Raw genomic sequence first — 13,407 nt, 5'->3', positions numbered from 1 at the left:
ATGAAGGGTTACTTTATTTTCTTATCATGTATTTATTTCAGGTTCTGTGAAAAACAAGGGTATTTTGCAGGAATCTTTAAATTCTATTTGGACAAATGAGCGGGTAAGGCTTAACAAATAAATGTCTTTAGTAGGAATTAGTTTGAGCTAATACACACAGCTGTAGCCAAACGTCCGCACATCACCAGTGTGGATGATGCGGAAGGATACGCAGTGACGTTTCCAAGTGGAGGCTCCTCCGCAGCGGTGTGACACGATCAGAGAGGAGGAGGAGGAGGAGGAGGAGAGAGAGAGTAAGCAGAGGGTAATCAGTCGGTCCAGCACTCAGAGGCAGCATCATGGCACCTATCGGATTAAAGGCGGTGGTCGGCGAAAGTAAGACTTTTTTTTTCTCCTAATTTATGGTGCTCAGAATTTGTGCGGGATATGGTCTTGCTGCACCCCGATTCAGCTGTGTATATGCCAGAGAGCGAGTATATATTTAAAAAGAAAAGGGCCGGGGAGCGGGGGGGACAGGATGCGGGTGGCTGCTAGTGCATCTGAGTGGTGACGATGATAACGGTGAAGGTGATGTTCCATTGTATCCCGATGTAAACCGCAGAGGTGTAGTGAGGAAGCACTGGATGCCCTGCAGAGGCTGCTCCGTCTCGTTGGTCTCCTGCGGCGCGGATGCGCAATTGCATTTCAAGCGACAGAGCGTATAAAACGCTGTTGACAAGCGATGATTAGCCCACTAATAGAAGATGTTGGCATCCTCCTCCGGTGGGATGAGAAGCCACAGAGTAATGAAGCCCGTGTGCGCCCCTTTTAGACACAATTTACGTTTATTTAAGGACTAATCTGCCTCTGCCTGTGAGCTGCATCCCGATCTGTTTCTGCCTGAATATTGTGCCACAACATGCAGGATGCACGTACTGTTCACACGCTGGCGAGCTAATAATAGCCAACACAATGTAATGCGATGCTGTTTATTGCAAAATGAATGAAGATTAGCGATCTCGATCCGTGGGATTCCCCGACTGCAGCAGTGCCTCACCCCATCCGATGGAGCATAATTCAGCTGCGTAAAACACCCTTTCTCAGCCGGAGAGCACCACCTATGCTCCGCTTCACGTTAATGGCGGAGTGCACCAGAGTCGTGAAAGTTGCCTTAAAACTGGCGCTGCGCAAGAAATTCCGCATTTTTTGTATATTTTTCCGCGGACGGCTTTTAGTCATCGTGCCCTTTGAGTAGAGTCGGTGCGGCACCGGCAGTCTGTGTAACCCTGCATCATTAGGACACTGTTAACTCAAGGTTCAGTATCCGATTGTGTCATTTCGGCTCATTACATTTGGGCTGGTGCTCTAGCGGTAGGTGTGCTGTGATGAAACAGGCCTGACTATGGTGGAGGCGCAGGAGGTTCAACTGGGTGCAAGTGTTAGTGGTCGTCGAAAGGCTCAGGAACGAGCCCATAAAACCTGATAGAGATGGCTTAATGTGAAGCCATGTATCCAGTTCGTCCCTAAATTCTTACACCAAGCTGCTCATTCTCTCTCTCTCCTCTTTTTTTTGGTACCGTGCCCTACCCCGGCTGCAGGATTTGCTTCATTTGGCGTCTGTTGTTCATAGTATTGATTCGGTGTCACATTTCACTAATACAAATCCACACAGTTGCTCTGTACCAGGAGCTAATGTGTCACTTTCTGGTCATGACATTGCTGGAATCTGAAAATTCTTAAGCTACACCCAGCTGTGCTCTAAGGTATATTTGCCTCACTGGTGCTGCTGCAGAATTCTGGCTCACACCCACCCCATCCCATTAAACACACACACTCTCTCTCTCTCTCTCTCTCTCTCTCTCTCTCTCTCTCTCTCTCTCTCTCTCTATATATATATATATATATATATATATATATATTAGTGTATATATATATATTAGTATATTTTTCTGTTCTTTGACATGAAGTGAAAGGATTTGTGCATTGTCACAAAGAGGAGCCTCGATCATCAGTAACTTCACATCTACTTTGAATCCAAGAGTACAGTATTAAATTATAAAAAGTATTCTGAGCCTGATGCTGGATGTTTGCACTGTGGCTGAGCTCAGCCCAGACCTGCATTTTTGTAAGTTAGTCTACATTTTTTTTAAATACAAGGCCAGAAGACTGAGTTTTGATAGAAATGATATCATCTGCACGCCCTACTACATTACACAATGCAGCTTCATATGCCAATTATCTGCGCGTGTTTTACATTCTTTAATTATTTAAACACTGTAACTGGCTATTGCATAACCCAGTTTGTGAAAAGCTGAAGGCAGGCCGAGTGAATCATCTTTTTCCTGAGCAATGTAAACACTGCGTGCATGTTTCCCAGTAAAGACAAGGACGCAGGGAGGCAACACCTGCTCTACGTTTGGCTAAGGTGAAGCGAGGGCTGTGATTGGTGGGGGCAGAGAGTGAAAGAGGGAGGGTGACACCATCGCAGGCTCTCTGTCGTTCTCTCTCTCTCTGCAGCAATTGATGTAGCAGCCAGAATGAAGGGAGGGGGGGGGATGGGCAGCAAGCTGAGCTTCACCCTCCCCGTTTCATGGCTGTATATGAACATCAGTGCCAGAGAGCAGCAGAAGGAGAATAAGGCTGAGTGACGAGGACCTCATCAGTCAGCAGTGACCTGAGTCATTTAGAAAGAGATGAGCTGCTCAAACTGAAGGAACGCAGTGTTTAGAGCGAGGCGGTGTTCTGTATTTGAGCTATATACTTTATGGTGATGTCTATGGGGTCAGATGCAGTGGGTTTTATTATGTTTTGAAGGTTTTCAAGGAAAACCTGCTGACCCAGACAAATAATGTTCCGCCTTTCATTCAGTCATTCAAGCAGATGCTAAAATGCTTCATAGCTGTACTTTATATGTTATTGTGTAACATGATAAATACCATAATATACTGAGAAACTGACCTTGGAATCAATTTACATCACCAGACGACTGTTTAAATCCTTTAAATCCAGTTAATTTTGAAATATTTCTGTAACCATAGACAGCTTTACAATTATTTATTCACCTCTCATTACCTGTGCATTTGTGCTCAAAGTTGGCTTGTAAAGCATGTGGAGAGTTATTAAATCAGTGGTTTTCAAACTGCGGGGCTGGCCCCAGAGGTGGCACACAGACAACCAGGTGAAAAATGAAAAGGGAAGTTGAATGATTTAGTTTGTTAGGGAAAGTGATCAAAAGTTTTAGCAGCTAATACGTTAAACGTTACCTATACAGTGCCTTTTCTAATATATGTCCCATTCACCCAGTTGCACATACAAATTCATACAGGTCTTTTTCTAACATTGTCAGGCACGCACACACACTCTGATGGATGGGAGCAATATGGGGTCAGTATCTTGACTAGGAATATATTGACATGTGAACCGGAAAAGTCTTTCAAAAGCAAAATTAGACATTTTTTATTGTTTATAATGGATAAAATCTCCGGGATGTGTGATGTAAACTTCTTTTTCCTTCTGAAGTACCATGCACCAGAAAACGTTTGTGAACCACTTTGTTTGACTGGCACCAGCATACATACTCGTCATCGCCATGCAGCCATTTCAGGTTTAATTAATGCGACAGCCTCCTTAAAAGAGAAAGTTGCACACTGAGGTAGCATAAGACCTCAAGTCTTCTGGAACTGTGTCTGGAAGCTAGACTCACTTTGAAAAATCATGTGGAACACCTTTCAAGAAAACTGATGCCAAAGATTGGATATTTTTATAGAAATAAATACAAATAGATCGGTGTATAATCCACAATTCAGTCTGTGCTTGACTGTGGTGACATTGGTCATATGCATGCTTCTGTATCTGCTCACTATTGCATCTAATATGAAAAAGTGGGGTGGTACTCCTCAGCGAACTGAAGAGAGCAGCATTTTATGATGTTTATTTACTGCAAAGATTACCTGCCTACATCTGAGCCTTTGATTTAAACACAGGACTTACAATGTCAGGACGCTTCAGCATTAACTGTACGTCTTGTTCAGACTGATTTTTGAAAAACTGTATTCAAATACTTAACTGGATATGAATAGAACGAGCTACAAAAAGATTACAAAGTTACAATTTTGGATTTAACTGGAATATTTTAACAGGTTCTTTGTCTGCAACTAGTTATGCACACATTTTCTTAATTTGTGATTATGTGATATTTATCATGTGGCTGTCTCATTTAAAAAAAAAAGGATTTAATAATAATAATTAGATAATTAATGAAACTTGCTACTTCAGTATCTTTCTATTATGTCTGTGGTAACCACACTCCCTTTTAAAGTAGTCTTCTTGTCTGCCTTCAGACTGTTTTCAGGGCTGCTGCTGCTCTTATTAGATCATTTCAAGGATCTCCTCCAGTGTGTCACAATGGTGACCCTGCAGGGTTTTTTTTAGCTATCAGGTTGTTTATTGTCAGAAGATATAAAATTGTGCTGCTCAGTGGTGTGACAACTCAAAATGGTTTTTGGTTTTTGATCAAAAAATGTAGTTTTTGGTGAGATTTGATCAAGTAATTAGCAAGCCAGGCAACCATTTTTGATATACGTTTCGCCAGTTTGCTTGCTTTTACCACTCAAAACATTCACTTGTCACTTCTTCCGTCTGTTTGTGCTCAATGAAATGAAACGGTACTAAAATTTGTTGCTCCACTGGGTGCAAAATGGATACAAAAATGAGCCCTGATGTTGCCTTTTATTTTTTAAGACAAACTAAAAAGTAACTCAAGAGGCTGCGTGCTGTAGGGATGCACAGATGTATTATAATGCCAGGTTGACAATGCTGATGGCAGTGGCTGATGTTTATCAGTTGTGTCACATCAATTTTGCGCCAGCTATATGTTCAGAAATGGTGTGATGGAGAGCTAAAAGACTTCAAAGCAAAGCTAGGAAGTGTTTTGTCTCCAGTTCGAATATACTCACATCCCAAAATGTCAAACAGAGTCAGTTCACTCTTCCTTGGAAGTTTCTGGAAGCATGTTGTATTTACTCTTCTCTGTTTGGGGTAGTGTGAATAAAAGGAAGGAGGAAGGTGAAATAGAAAAGGACTTTTATGCACATATTTGCACACACGCGCCTTCTATTGACCTTGGAAGCATCACTGAGCCACAGCATCACACACACACGTCTGGATCCAGTCTGACGCAGTGCCTGCAGCCCCTGGGCGTCTGTAAAACACACACACACACACACACACACACACACACACACACACACACACACACACACACACACACACACACACACTCTGAAATGTCATGTCACTGCAGTAATAGAGCATGAAGAGCTGGCTGAAATAGAGCTGTGTAATGCAGGGTCACAGTGGCTCTTAATCTTAATGAATTCCGTTCTCTTTTGCTGAGGATGAGTGCTGTGTCAGAGCTGGCAGACATCCTCTACCTCCCACTCTTCTCGGCAGCACTCAGTCCTTTTCTTACATGCATATACACACGTACAGTGGAGACATATTTAACACCACGTTACAGAAATATCTTCTTATGGAAGATCACCACAGCACCAGAGCCTGGATGCTCTCCTCTTCCAGCGATGTAAACAAAAACAAGAAATATAGATGGCATGGCTTCATGATAATTTGTCAATTTGTTAAATTAACTGTAGGAGGATTAAAATAAATTGTGTATATATATATATATATATATATATATATATATATATATATATATATATATATATATATATATATATATATACCATCTTCTTAGCTCTCTCTCTGGTGAGTGCAGGAAACCTAATTTGTCTTGCTTGTTACTCTCTTAAATTTTTGCACTTGTGTTTCTGCAATAGAACTAGAATTAATATCTTGTGACAAAGGTTGGATGAAATTAGGTTAAATATTATTAATGTTGCACGAAGTCACAAAATGGGTCAAGAGAAAAATCTCACAATTTCCCAGAGAAACAGACACATTTTAACTATGGCTATTTGATCATGGCAAAAAAAAAAGAAGTTAAAATACGTTAAACATTAAAATAGAGAAATCATATTGTTTTATTCAAGCTGATTTTCCTAAACTTTAATTATGATTCAAATACAATAAGTTAATGTAAAGCAAATTAAACCTGCCACAGTCTTGTACTGACTGAACTTGGACTAAAGGAAAGGAAATGCAAAAAGAGAAAATTATTGCAAAACAGTTATTTCAACCACAGATTTATAGTAATAAAGGCTGATATAATATCCAATAATAGAAATGATGATGCTGTATTAGGGACGAGACATCAGTTTCATTTTTTAGGAACAGAATAGAGGGGGAATATGATAAAAATACAAAACCAAGTATGTGTTGACATGTTGTATAACAAAATGATCATTTTAACATTGTACGGGTAAGACATGATTAGCTTAGTCTAATAAAATCAGTATGAGATGTTCTCTTAGGGCTTGTCACGCTTTTTTTTTTCTTTCTATAGGATCGTGAAAACAAAGAGCTGCTGCTTTTTCTGCACTGGAAAAAATGCTGGCTTAAGTAGGTCAGCACTGTGTGTTTGCACAAAAGCAGTTTAGTAATATCAGATTCTCATTAAAGGTGTGTAGTGTTTCCTTTCCGATCTTTCCATTTATTCCATTCATTGGTTGGACAGCTGGTTTTCGCTGACCTGCAGTGCCTGATAAAAATTTGGTGCCACATCTTTGCAGATGTGGCGTTTTGTGCATTTGCCCTTGATCAAGGTATCTGTCACGGTCCGGGGCGGCGGCCGTGTGAAGAGTGGAAAGGAGGACTCAGATGCAGCACTTACTCAGATGTGAAGGTGATTTATTGACAATACTGAACATAAAGTGGAGATGGCAAAACAGAACTAAGGATGAACTAACTGGGAGAAACTACACAAAGAAATAGCAAACCTGAGCATGAAGGGAGAACAGCAGGGAGAGCATGCAGGGGATTACACCAGGTATGAACACAGACGACGCGACGAGGAGCAGAGGAAATCACACACTATAAGTACACAAAGAGACACTGGGAAATCACACACAGGTGGGAGACACAGCTGGACCTGATTAACCTGACGAGACAGGGGAACACTAACACCAGGGACCAATAGAGGGAGCACAAACCCAAAACCCAGTATCTAAAATCCCAAAACACAAACCATCCCAAAACAGCCCAAGAATAATAAAGAGAATAACAACAATAAGGAACACAAACACAAAGTCACTGAGTCATGGTCGCAGGACCATGACAGTATCAGCTTAGAGCTGCATTTGATTTCTGGAAGCTGCACAGCAGCTAGCTTACAATGCTTATAATAGCGTCAGTGCAGAGAAGGAATTCGGGGTATCAGTGAAGAGTTCTTTGTATGTTCTTTCATGTTCTTGTTACTGCATTAGTAACTTTTAGCTGAGTTTCCCACAAAGACACTCCTCCTGTCAGGGGAACAGAGGTGACAGACAACTCTTTGAGGTGCACGTGTGTAGACTACATGAGAGTGAATCAATGCCCACACACGTCTTTAGAGATCAGTCCACCGAGATAGCATTTGTGGCGGGGGGATTTCTGGAGATTTCTCAGTGGACCTCCAGTCGAGTATCTTTGTGTTTTTGTTTCATTTTTTTCTCCTGCATTCGTTCTTTTTTTCCCCATTTTGCTCCAGTGAACTGCACTCCTGACCTCTGACCTCTGACTTGCTATCCACTGAAGGTCATAAATCCTCTTCTTCTGCTTTCCTTACAGCCATTTTGTGCCGGCTGGGGCCAGTTTAGGGTGTTACGTAACTGCAGATGAATCTGAAGAGGCCATTTACAGATAATAGTTATCTCATGGAGTGTTTTTAGGTTTTGTTAAATCTGGTTAATATCGGTGCTTAAGGTGTACGGAAGAGATGGAACATAGAAACCATTTAGCCTCATTGAAAAGCTATTTTTTTTATTAATATTGAGTTATTTTAATCTTTTGGTTAATGTAATCTATTGAAGTGTATGTACAAACAAAAACTCTTTGATTTTTAAAAATACAAAACCTATGACATGGTGAGACTCTGACCATGAAGCTCTGTTTCATTTTTTCTTTTGTGTGTTTGGGTTGTGGTGAAGGCTTTGCTTGCATTTCAGTGTGAGTCGTGCTGATTTGTCTGCGTGTCTCTTTAAGATCAAGCGTGTCACATTCCCTCGGGAATGATGCTGCTGTGAAGCTGAGATCCAGAGAAAAAAAATGGGTCATGTACTCATAGGTGAAAGTCCCTGAAGGGGGGAGAACCACGAGGCAAAGGGAGAAACTGTCAGCCCAAGTCGAGGCTTAGGGGATTGGAGAGTACATCAACACAATGGCAATATCATTGCTCATAGTACTGCTCCTTGATATGGCTAACTGTGTTCAGTTTGTCTGGGTTTATAGAGAAGACGTATGCTTTCCCTTATTTTGTACATGTTAAACATCTAAACACAATTATAAATTAGGTCAGAATACAAACAACTAATCCCACTGAGCCAAAACCAGGCTTCAGGATCTAGGTACTCAAGTGCGCGCGCACGCACGCACGCACACACACACACACACACACACACACACACACACACCCATCTACACACACCCATCTACACACACCCATCTATCTATCTATGTATCTATAAATAAATAATAATGGAGAGAAAACCTCAACAATCAGATGGCTCCATTAGAATTTTTTTTGTTTTTAATTTTCTTCTTCTTTGTTCTACTTCAGTTTTTTTCTACTGAAAAAGGTGTTGAAATTGTTACTTTTTTGTTTTAATTTCAAGATTTAAGAAACAAAAATTTACTTTTTTCCTTTAGCCTCTAAAACCTCAAGAACCCCCCCCCCCATCAAGCAATTAACTATAAGAAACACATATTTCTTATAGTTAATTGTTAACCCTTCTGTTTGTGAGAGGCAACCAATCAGAAAAGTGAAAGTGATTTTAGTTCAGTCTAAAAATGAAACTATGTACGTGTAAATAAGCAACAGTATATCCAGCGGTGGTCTCTATAAAATTTGCTTATTAAAGACAGAGTGAGGAGTGATGTCAGTTTGTGTGCATAGCTAATATAAATGCAGCAGGTGTTGATCAAAACTGTGGAAAACATAACACAAAGGCAAAAAAATAAAAACAATAAAATACGCATATTAAGCATTTAAAAGTGATTTCTATAAAAGATTACAATCATTTCTGAAGATTACAAAAATATTAGAAACAAATTATGATAATTTGCAAAACTACATTTGATCCACAAGGGTGCTTAATAATATAAACAAAAGATAACTGAGCCTTTACCGGAAAAGCAGAAGATTTTGGGGGGTTTGAATCCTGTTAATGACGTAGGAGAGCAAGAAAATGCCACAACTCTTAAAAACTTGCAACCTGCTGAGATAAACAAGTGTCTGCTGAGGTGCTGAAGATGTAATATTTTAGTAGTCTTTTTAGTTTTATGTCTTAACTGTATATTTAATAAAGTCTTCATAGTCTCATTTATATTTGAGTAGTTTGACAAAGAAATTGTGAACTTTCGTCCCTGCTCTGACGTGATTATATTGTATCCTGTTTAACTGGATATGAGATGAGATGTGTGTGTATGTGTTTCTGTGCATGTTTGGTTGACACAGCTGCTGCTTGTGTTTGTTCAGGTCCCTTCCCTTCTTTCTGACCGGTGTGTTCCTGTTGTGCCTTTATCAGGAGGTCAGAAAGGAAGAATCCACAGTCACGCCTCCCCCCAACTTATTTTCAGTCTTCAGTTAGAAAAGAGTGCAGTCCATTCACTATCAAGTTAACTTCTCTATTTTATTGACTGCCTGGGTCAGTTCACTCAACCTTATGAAGGATAATCCCATTAGTCATCCTTTTAACTGAAAAAAAAAAATGAACCAAAACTGAAGCTAACAGAAGAGAAGATAAATTGAATTAGTGTATTTGTTGTTTAGTATCTATCAACATTATAATCATTTTTAACAGAACATAATCCAGAAAAAGTTGTGTACTTGATTTTCAGCTCTATATTTCACTGAGTAGAACCACAGAGATGTTGATTTGATAGTACAGACACTGTTGTACTGAGGTGACTTGTGCTGGATACATAGAGCCCCATGTTAAAATGTTCAGTTTCTCAGCATTAAAAAGCATGTTTATAGTTCGGTAACAAAAATACATTGGCCTCTATGGATTGTTAACCCCTTAGTAATTCAGTTCAGTTCTTTTATTATAACTCTTCTACCTCCATACTGGACTTGAAGGGCTTCCAGGGGAGATTACTTTAAACCTTTAGGGGGCTCAACCTCCAATCATAATGTCATCAATATACTGCCTTGCAGTTAATGTTAATCTAATATTCTGCTTGCAAACATATTCAAACCTTTTCACCTTTACAAACCTAAATTCAACTGGATAAATATTAAAACGTTACCTTCAAAAGCAATGACAGTAATTGGGAAAATGCCAGGAATGAAATTTAGGGCTCCCAAAAAAGGGTTCAATGGGGGCTTCTAAGAAATGGCAGCAACGAGGTTTGAGACGCATCTAAGGAAGAGATGTTCATATGGAAAGTGTAATGTTAAAGCATCGAGCTGAAGTAAAGCTTTTGTTGTGAATCGACATTAATGTTTAAGAGATCGATGGACTAAAGAATTTAGACCCTGGAAGAAAACGAAGAACAGTTAAAAATTCAATTTATCTTAATAATTGGAGCTGCTTTTATCTGAGCTCATTTATCAGAGGAAAAAGAGGAAACAGATTAGCAGAGGAAAAGGGAGGACGAGTCACGGATATCCTCAGTCCTGCTTTGTTTTCTGAAGTGTCTCATCCTGTGGCCTGGAGCCGCTGCTGGATGAAACACAAGTCAACTTTTCAGGAATGAAAAGGAGCCTGCTTTAATTTTGCAGCTGTTACTTGGAGTGTTTTACAGCAATTAGTCAGCACAGTGACAGCCCCGGTTCCCCAGCTGTGTAAAAGTCACAGGTTTTTTAAGGTTTTTTAGGTTGTAGTTTGTACTCACAGTGCTTCTTGGCTGACGTAGCAGCTAACAGAACAGGACAAAGGAAATGCTGGAAATAGACTGAAGCTGAGTTGGGGAATCTCTCATTTAGCAAGAATATTTCTACTATATTAAGACCATCTGTCCCACTGGAGGTCAGATACAGTTCGTCTCACTCACAGGAGGTTCAGGCTGAGCTCTGTCTGCTTCAGCTATAGTACATACGATAACTTATTTACTTTTAGTCGACCTTTATTTGCATGCATTCTAGATTTCTTTTATACTATAATTGGTTTTAGTTTCCAATTTTTATGCTTCCATCCTACTTCTGGCATATTTCTCCAATTGTCTGAAAAGCGTCATCATCTGACTCTGAGGAGCATACTGCTTATTGTTTTCGAGGCAGCAAACACTTGCATCCCTCATCTTTTTTTTTTGCTCAGGCCCTTTTTAATCTGTGGTAATCCATCAGTATCTGTGTGGTCGCAGGTTTTAGCTGGGGCCGGGAGGGCTTAGCGGTTTATATTCACTGTGATCCAACATGATGTTCAACAGTAATTCACCCTTAATGGATTTATCCTAATACGGCTGGCAGATGGTTGGCATACTGATCAAGCCAATATCAGTATTGTGGCACAAACAGGGCCATCGTGCCATAACCTCACAGTGGATACTGGCTTTCCTTTATTGGGTTTCCTCGTCTTTGTAGACACTCATCATTGAGAGAATTCATTCACTGATGTAGATCTGTGGTGGCTAACCTCACTGGAGGCATGAATGCATGGTGCGTGTTATTGTAATAGTAGCATTATTGGATTTTAAAATACATATGAGTAGAATCAAACAGTTCAGGGTTCAGTTATTTTAGGCTTAGTTTAATTTAGTTAACCATCCATACATCCATTGTCTTCTGCTTATCCTTATCAGGGTTGCCAGGGAGCTGGAGCCTATCCCAGCATACGGCAAGAGTTACTCAAACTTCCTGTTTTTAGACTTGATTTTTACTCCAGTGATTCTCACGGTGTAAGAGTTTGACACTCATACCCAATCTGCACAATTTCTATTAATCATAAAAATTGTTGTGTAGTAGTAAAATGTCTATTTTTAAAGTTGGGATTGATTTACTGTCATAATACAAACATTTTGTTTCTTGCCGTTTCTCCCTCTCATGTTAACTTTGGGCAGATACACACTAAAGGCTGTGTGGCTAATCGAATGTAACTTTCAGCGATTAATAATTCAAAAAACGTGAGATAAAATGATCATAATGCAACATTTTGAATTATTATGATGCTCTTGGTTCGTCTTTCAGTGCACCCCTTTCCTAGATGCACTTTCTGCCAGGCTGTAGGAGGTTTGCTTCAGAAATTAATAGTTTCCGTTGAATTATAATTAAGGTACAAAAATCCTCTCTTCCGAGAAAACTTTCAATAAATCTGACTTTTGTTCAATAAATTACTGTTTTTCAAAGTCTGTGAGTTGGCTTCTTCTTTGTCTTTATCTTCTTTTAGCTGCTCGTTGTCACATTAGCACATCATCTGCCTCCATCTCACCCTATCTCTAGCATCCTCCCACATGACACCAACCCTCTGTCCTCCTTCATCCACAAACCTCCTCTCAGGTCTTCCTCTTTTACTCCTGCCTGGCATCTCCATCTTCAACATCCGTTGACAATCATTTCTCTGCACATGTCCAAACCAACTCAACCTTGCCTCTCTAACTTTGTATCCAAACCGCTCAAACAGAACTCTCCATCTAACGTACTTGTTTCTAATCCTGTTCCTCGTTGTCGCTGACAAACAATAATCGTAGCATCTTTAAATCTGCCACCTCCAGATTCACTGCCTTATTGTCAGTGCTTTCCAAAGTCTGTTAGTTAAGAGTTTTACATATTTGCAGTCTCACACACTGGACAGGTCATCAGTCTGTCTGATCCGAGGGTGAATATTAGCTTGCTGTGATGAAATGGTACATGAATGTGTGTGTTGTGTTTTCTTTGTATGATTGTGTATTCTTTACTTACAAAATGAATTAAAACATCTCTGCTCAGGTCATAGAGATAAGTATAAGAGGATGATGGGTGAATGCTTAGATAACGAGCCCATCTGATTTGTGATGATTCTTTTTCTTTCTTTCTTTTACAGAGATTATGAACGATGTTATCAAGAAGGTGAAGAAGAAGGGAGAATGGAAGGTGAGAGGACAGCACTCTGGGTCACGTGTAGGGCCCTGATATACAACAAACAAGATGATTAGAAAGCTTTTATCTAGACTCCGGCTGTAGAACTGACTGCCAGCGGGACCTATTCTTTTTAGTAAAATATAAATATATTATTTTATTCTTATAAATTCTGTTTTACATAGTGTCTCAACCTTTTTTTGGGAATGGGTTGTACCTGTTCATTACTTTAAAAAAACTGCTAATATAGTCATTGAGCAGTTCTCTTCAAAGAAGCA

At 39.8% G+C, this 13,407-nt stretch overlaps 1 protein-coding gene across 2 annotated transcripts in view; it reads left to right on the top strand.

Moving 5' to 3' along the window:
* The first annotated feature begins 234 nt into the window (after nt 1-234).
* Nucleotides 235-13,407, top strand: part of stxbp1a (syntaxin binding protein 1a) — a 39,664-nt gene continuing 26,491 nt past the window's right edge. For both annotated transcript variants that reach the window (XM_086300196.1, XM_086300195.1), the window contains exons 1-2: nt 235-375; nt 13,095-13,144. In XM_086300196.1, coding sequence (XP_086156322.1) covers nt 339-375; nt 13,095-13,144 — 87 coding nt within the window. In that variant the 5' untranslated portion in view covers nt 235-338. The remainder of the gene's footprint in view (nt 376-13,094; nt 13,145-13,407) is intronic.

Source organism: Aulonocara sp. 'chitande type north' Nkhata Bay, linkage group LG7 (assembly GCF_057382095.1).
Source record: "Aulonocara sp. 'chitande type north' Nkhata Bay isolate Kocher_YH1m ecotype deep benthic linkage group LG7, A_spYH_male_GT1.1, whole genome shotgun sequence".
Classification (NCBI taxonomy): domain Eukaryota; kingdom Metazoa; phylum Chordata; class Actinopteri; order Cichliformes; family Cichlidae; genus Aulonocara; species Aulonocara sp. 'chitande type north' Nkhata Bay.
The sequence above is the reverse complement of the archived record's forward strand: the minus strand, read 5'-3'. Positions and strand labels throughout refer to the sequence as shown.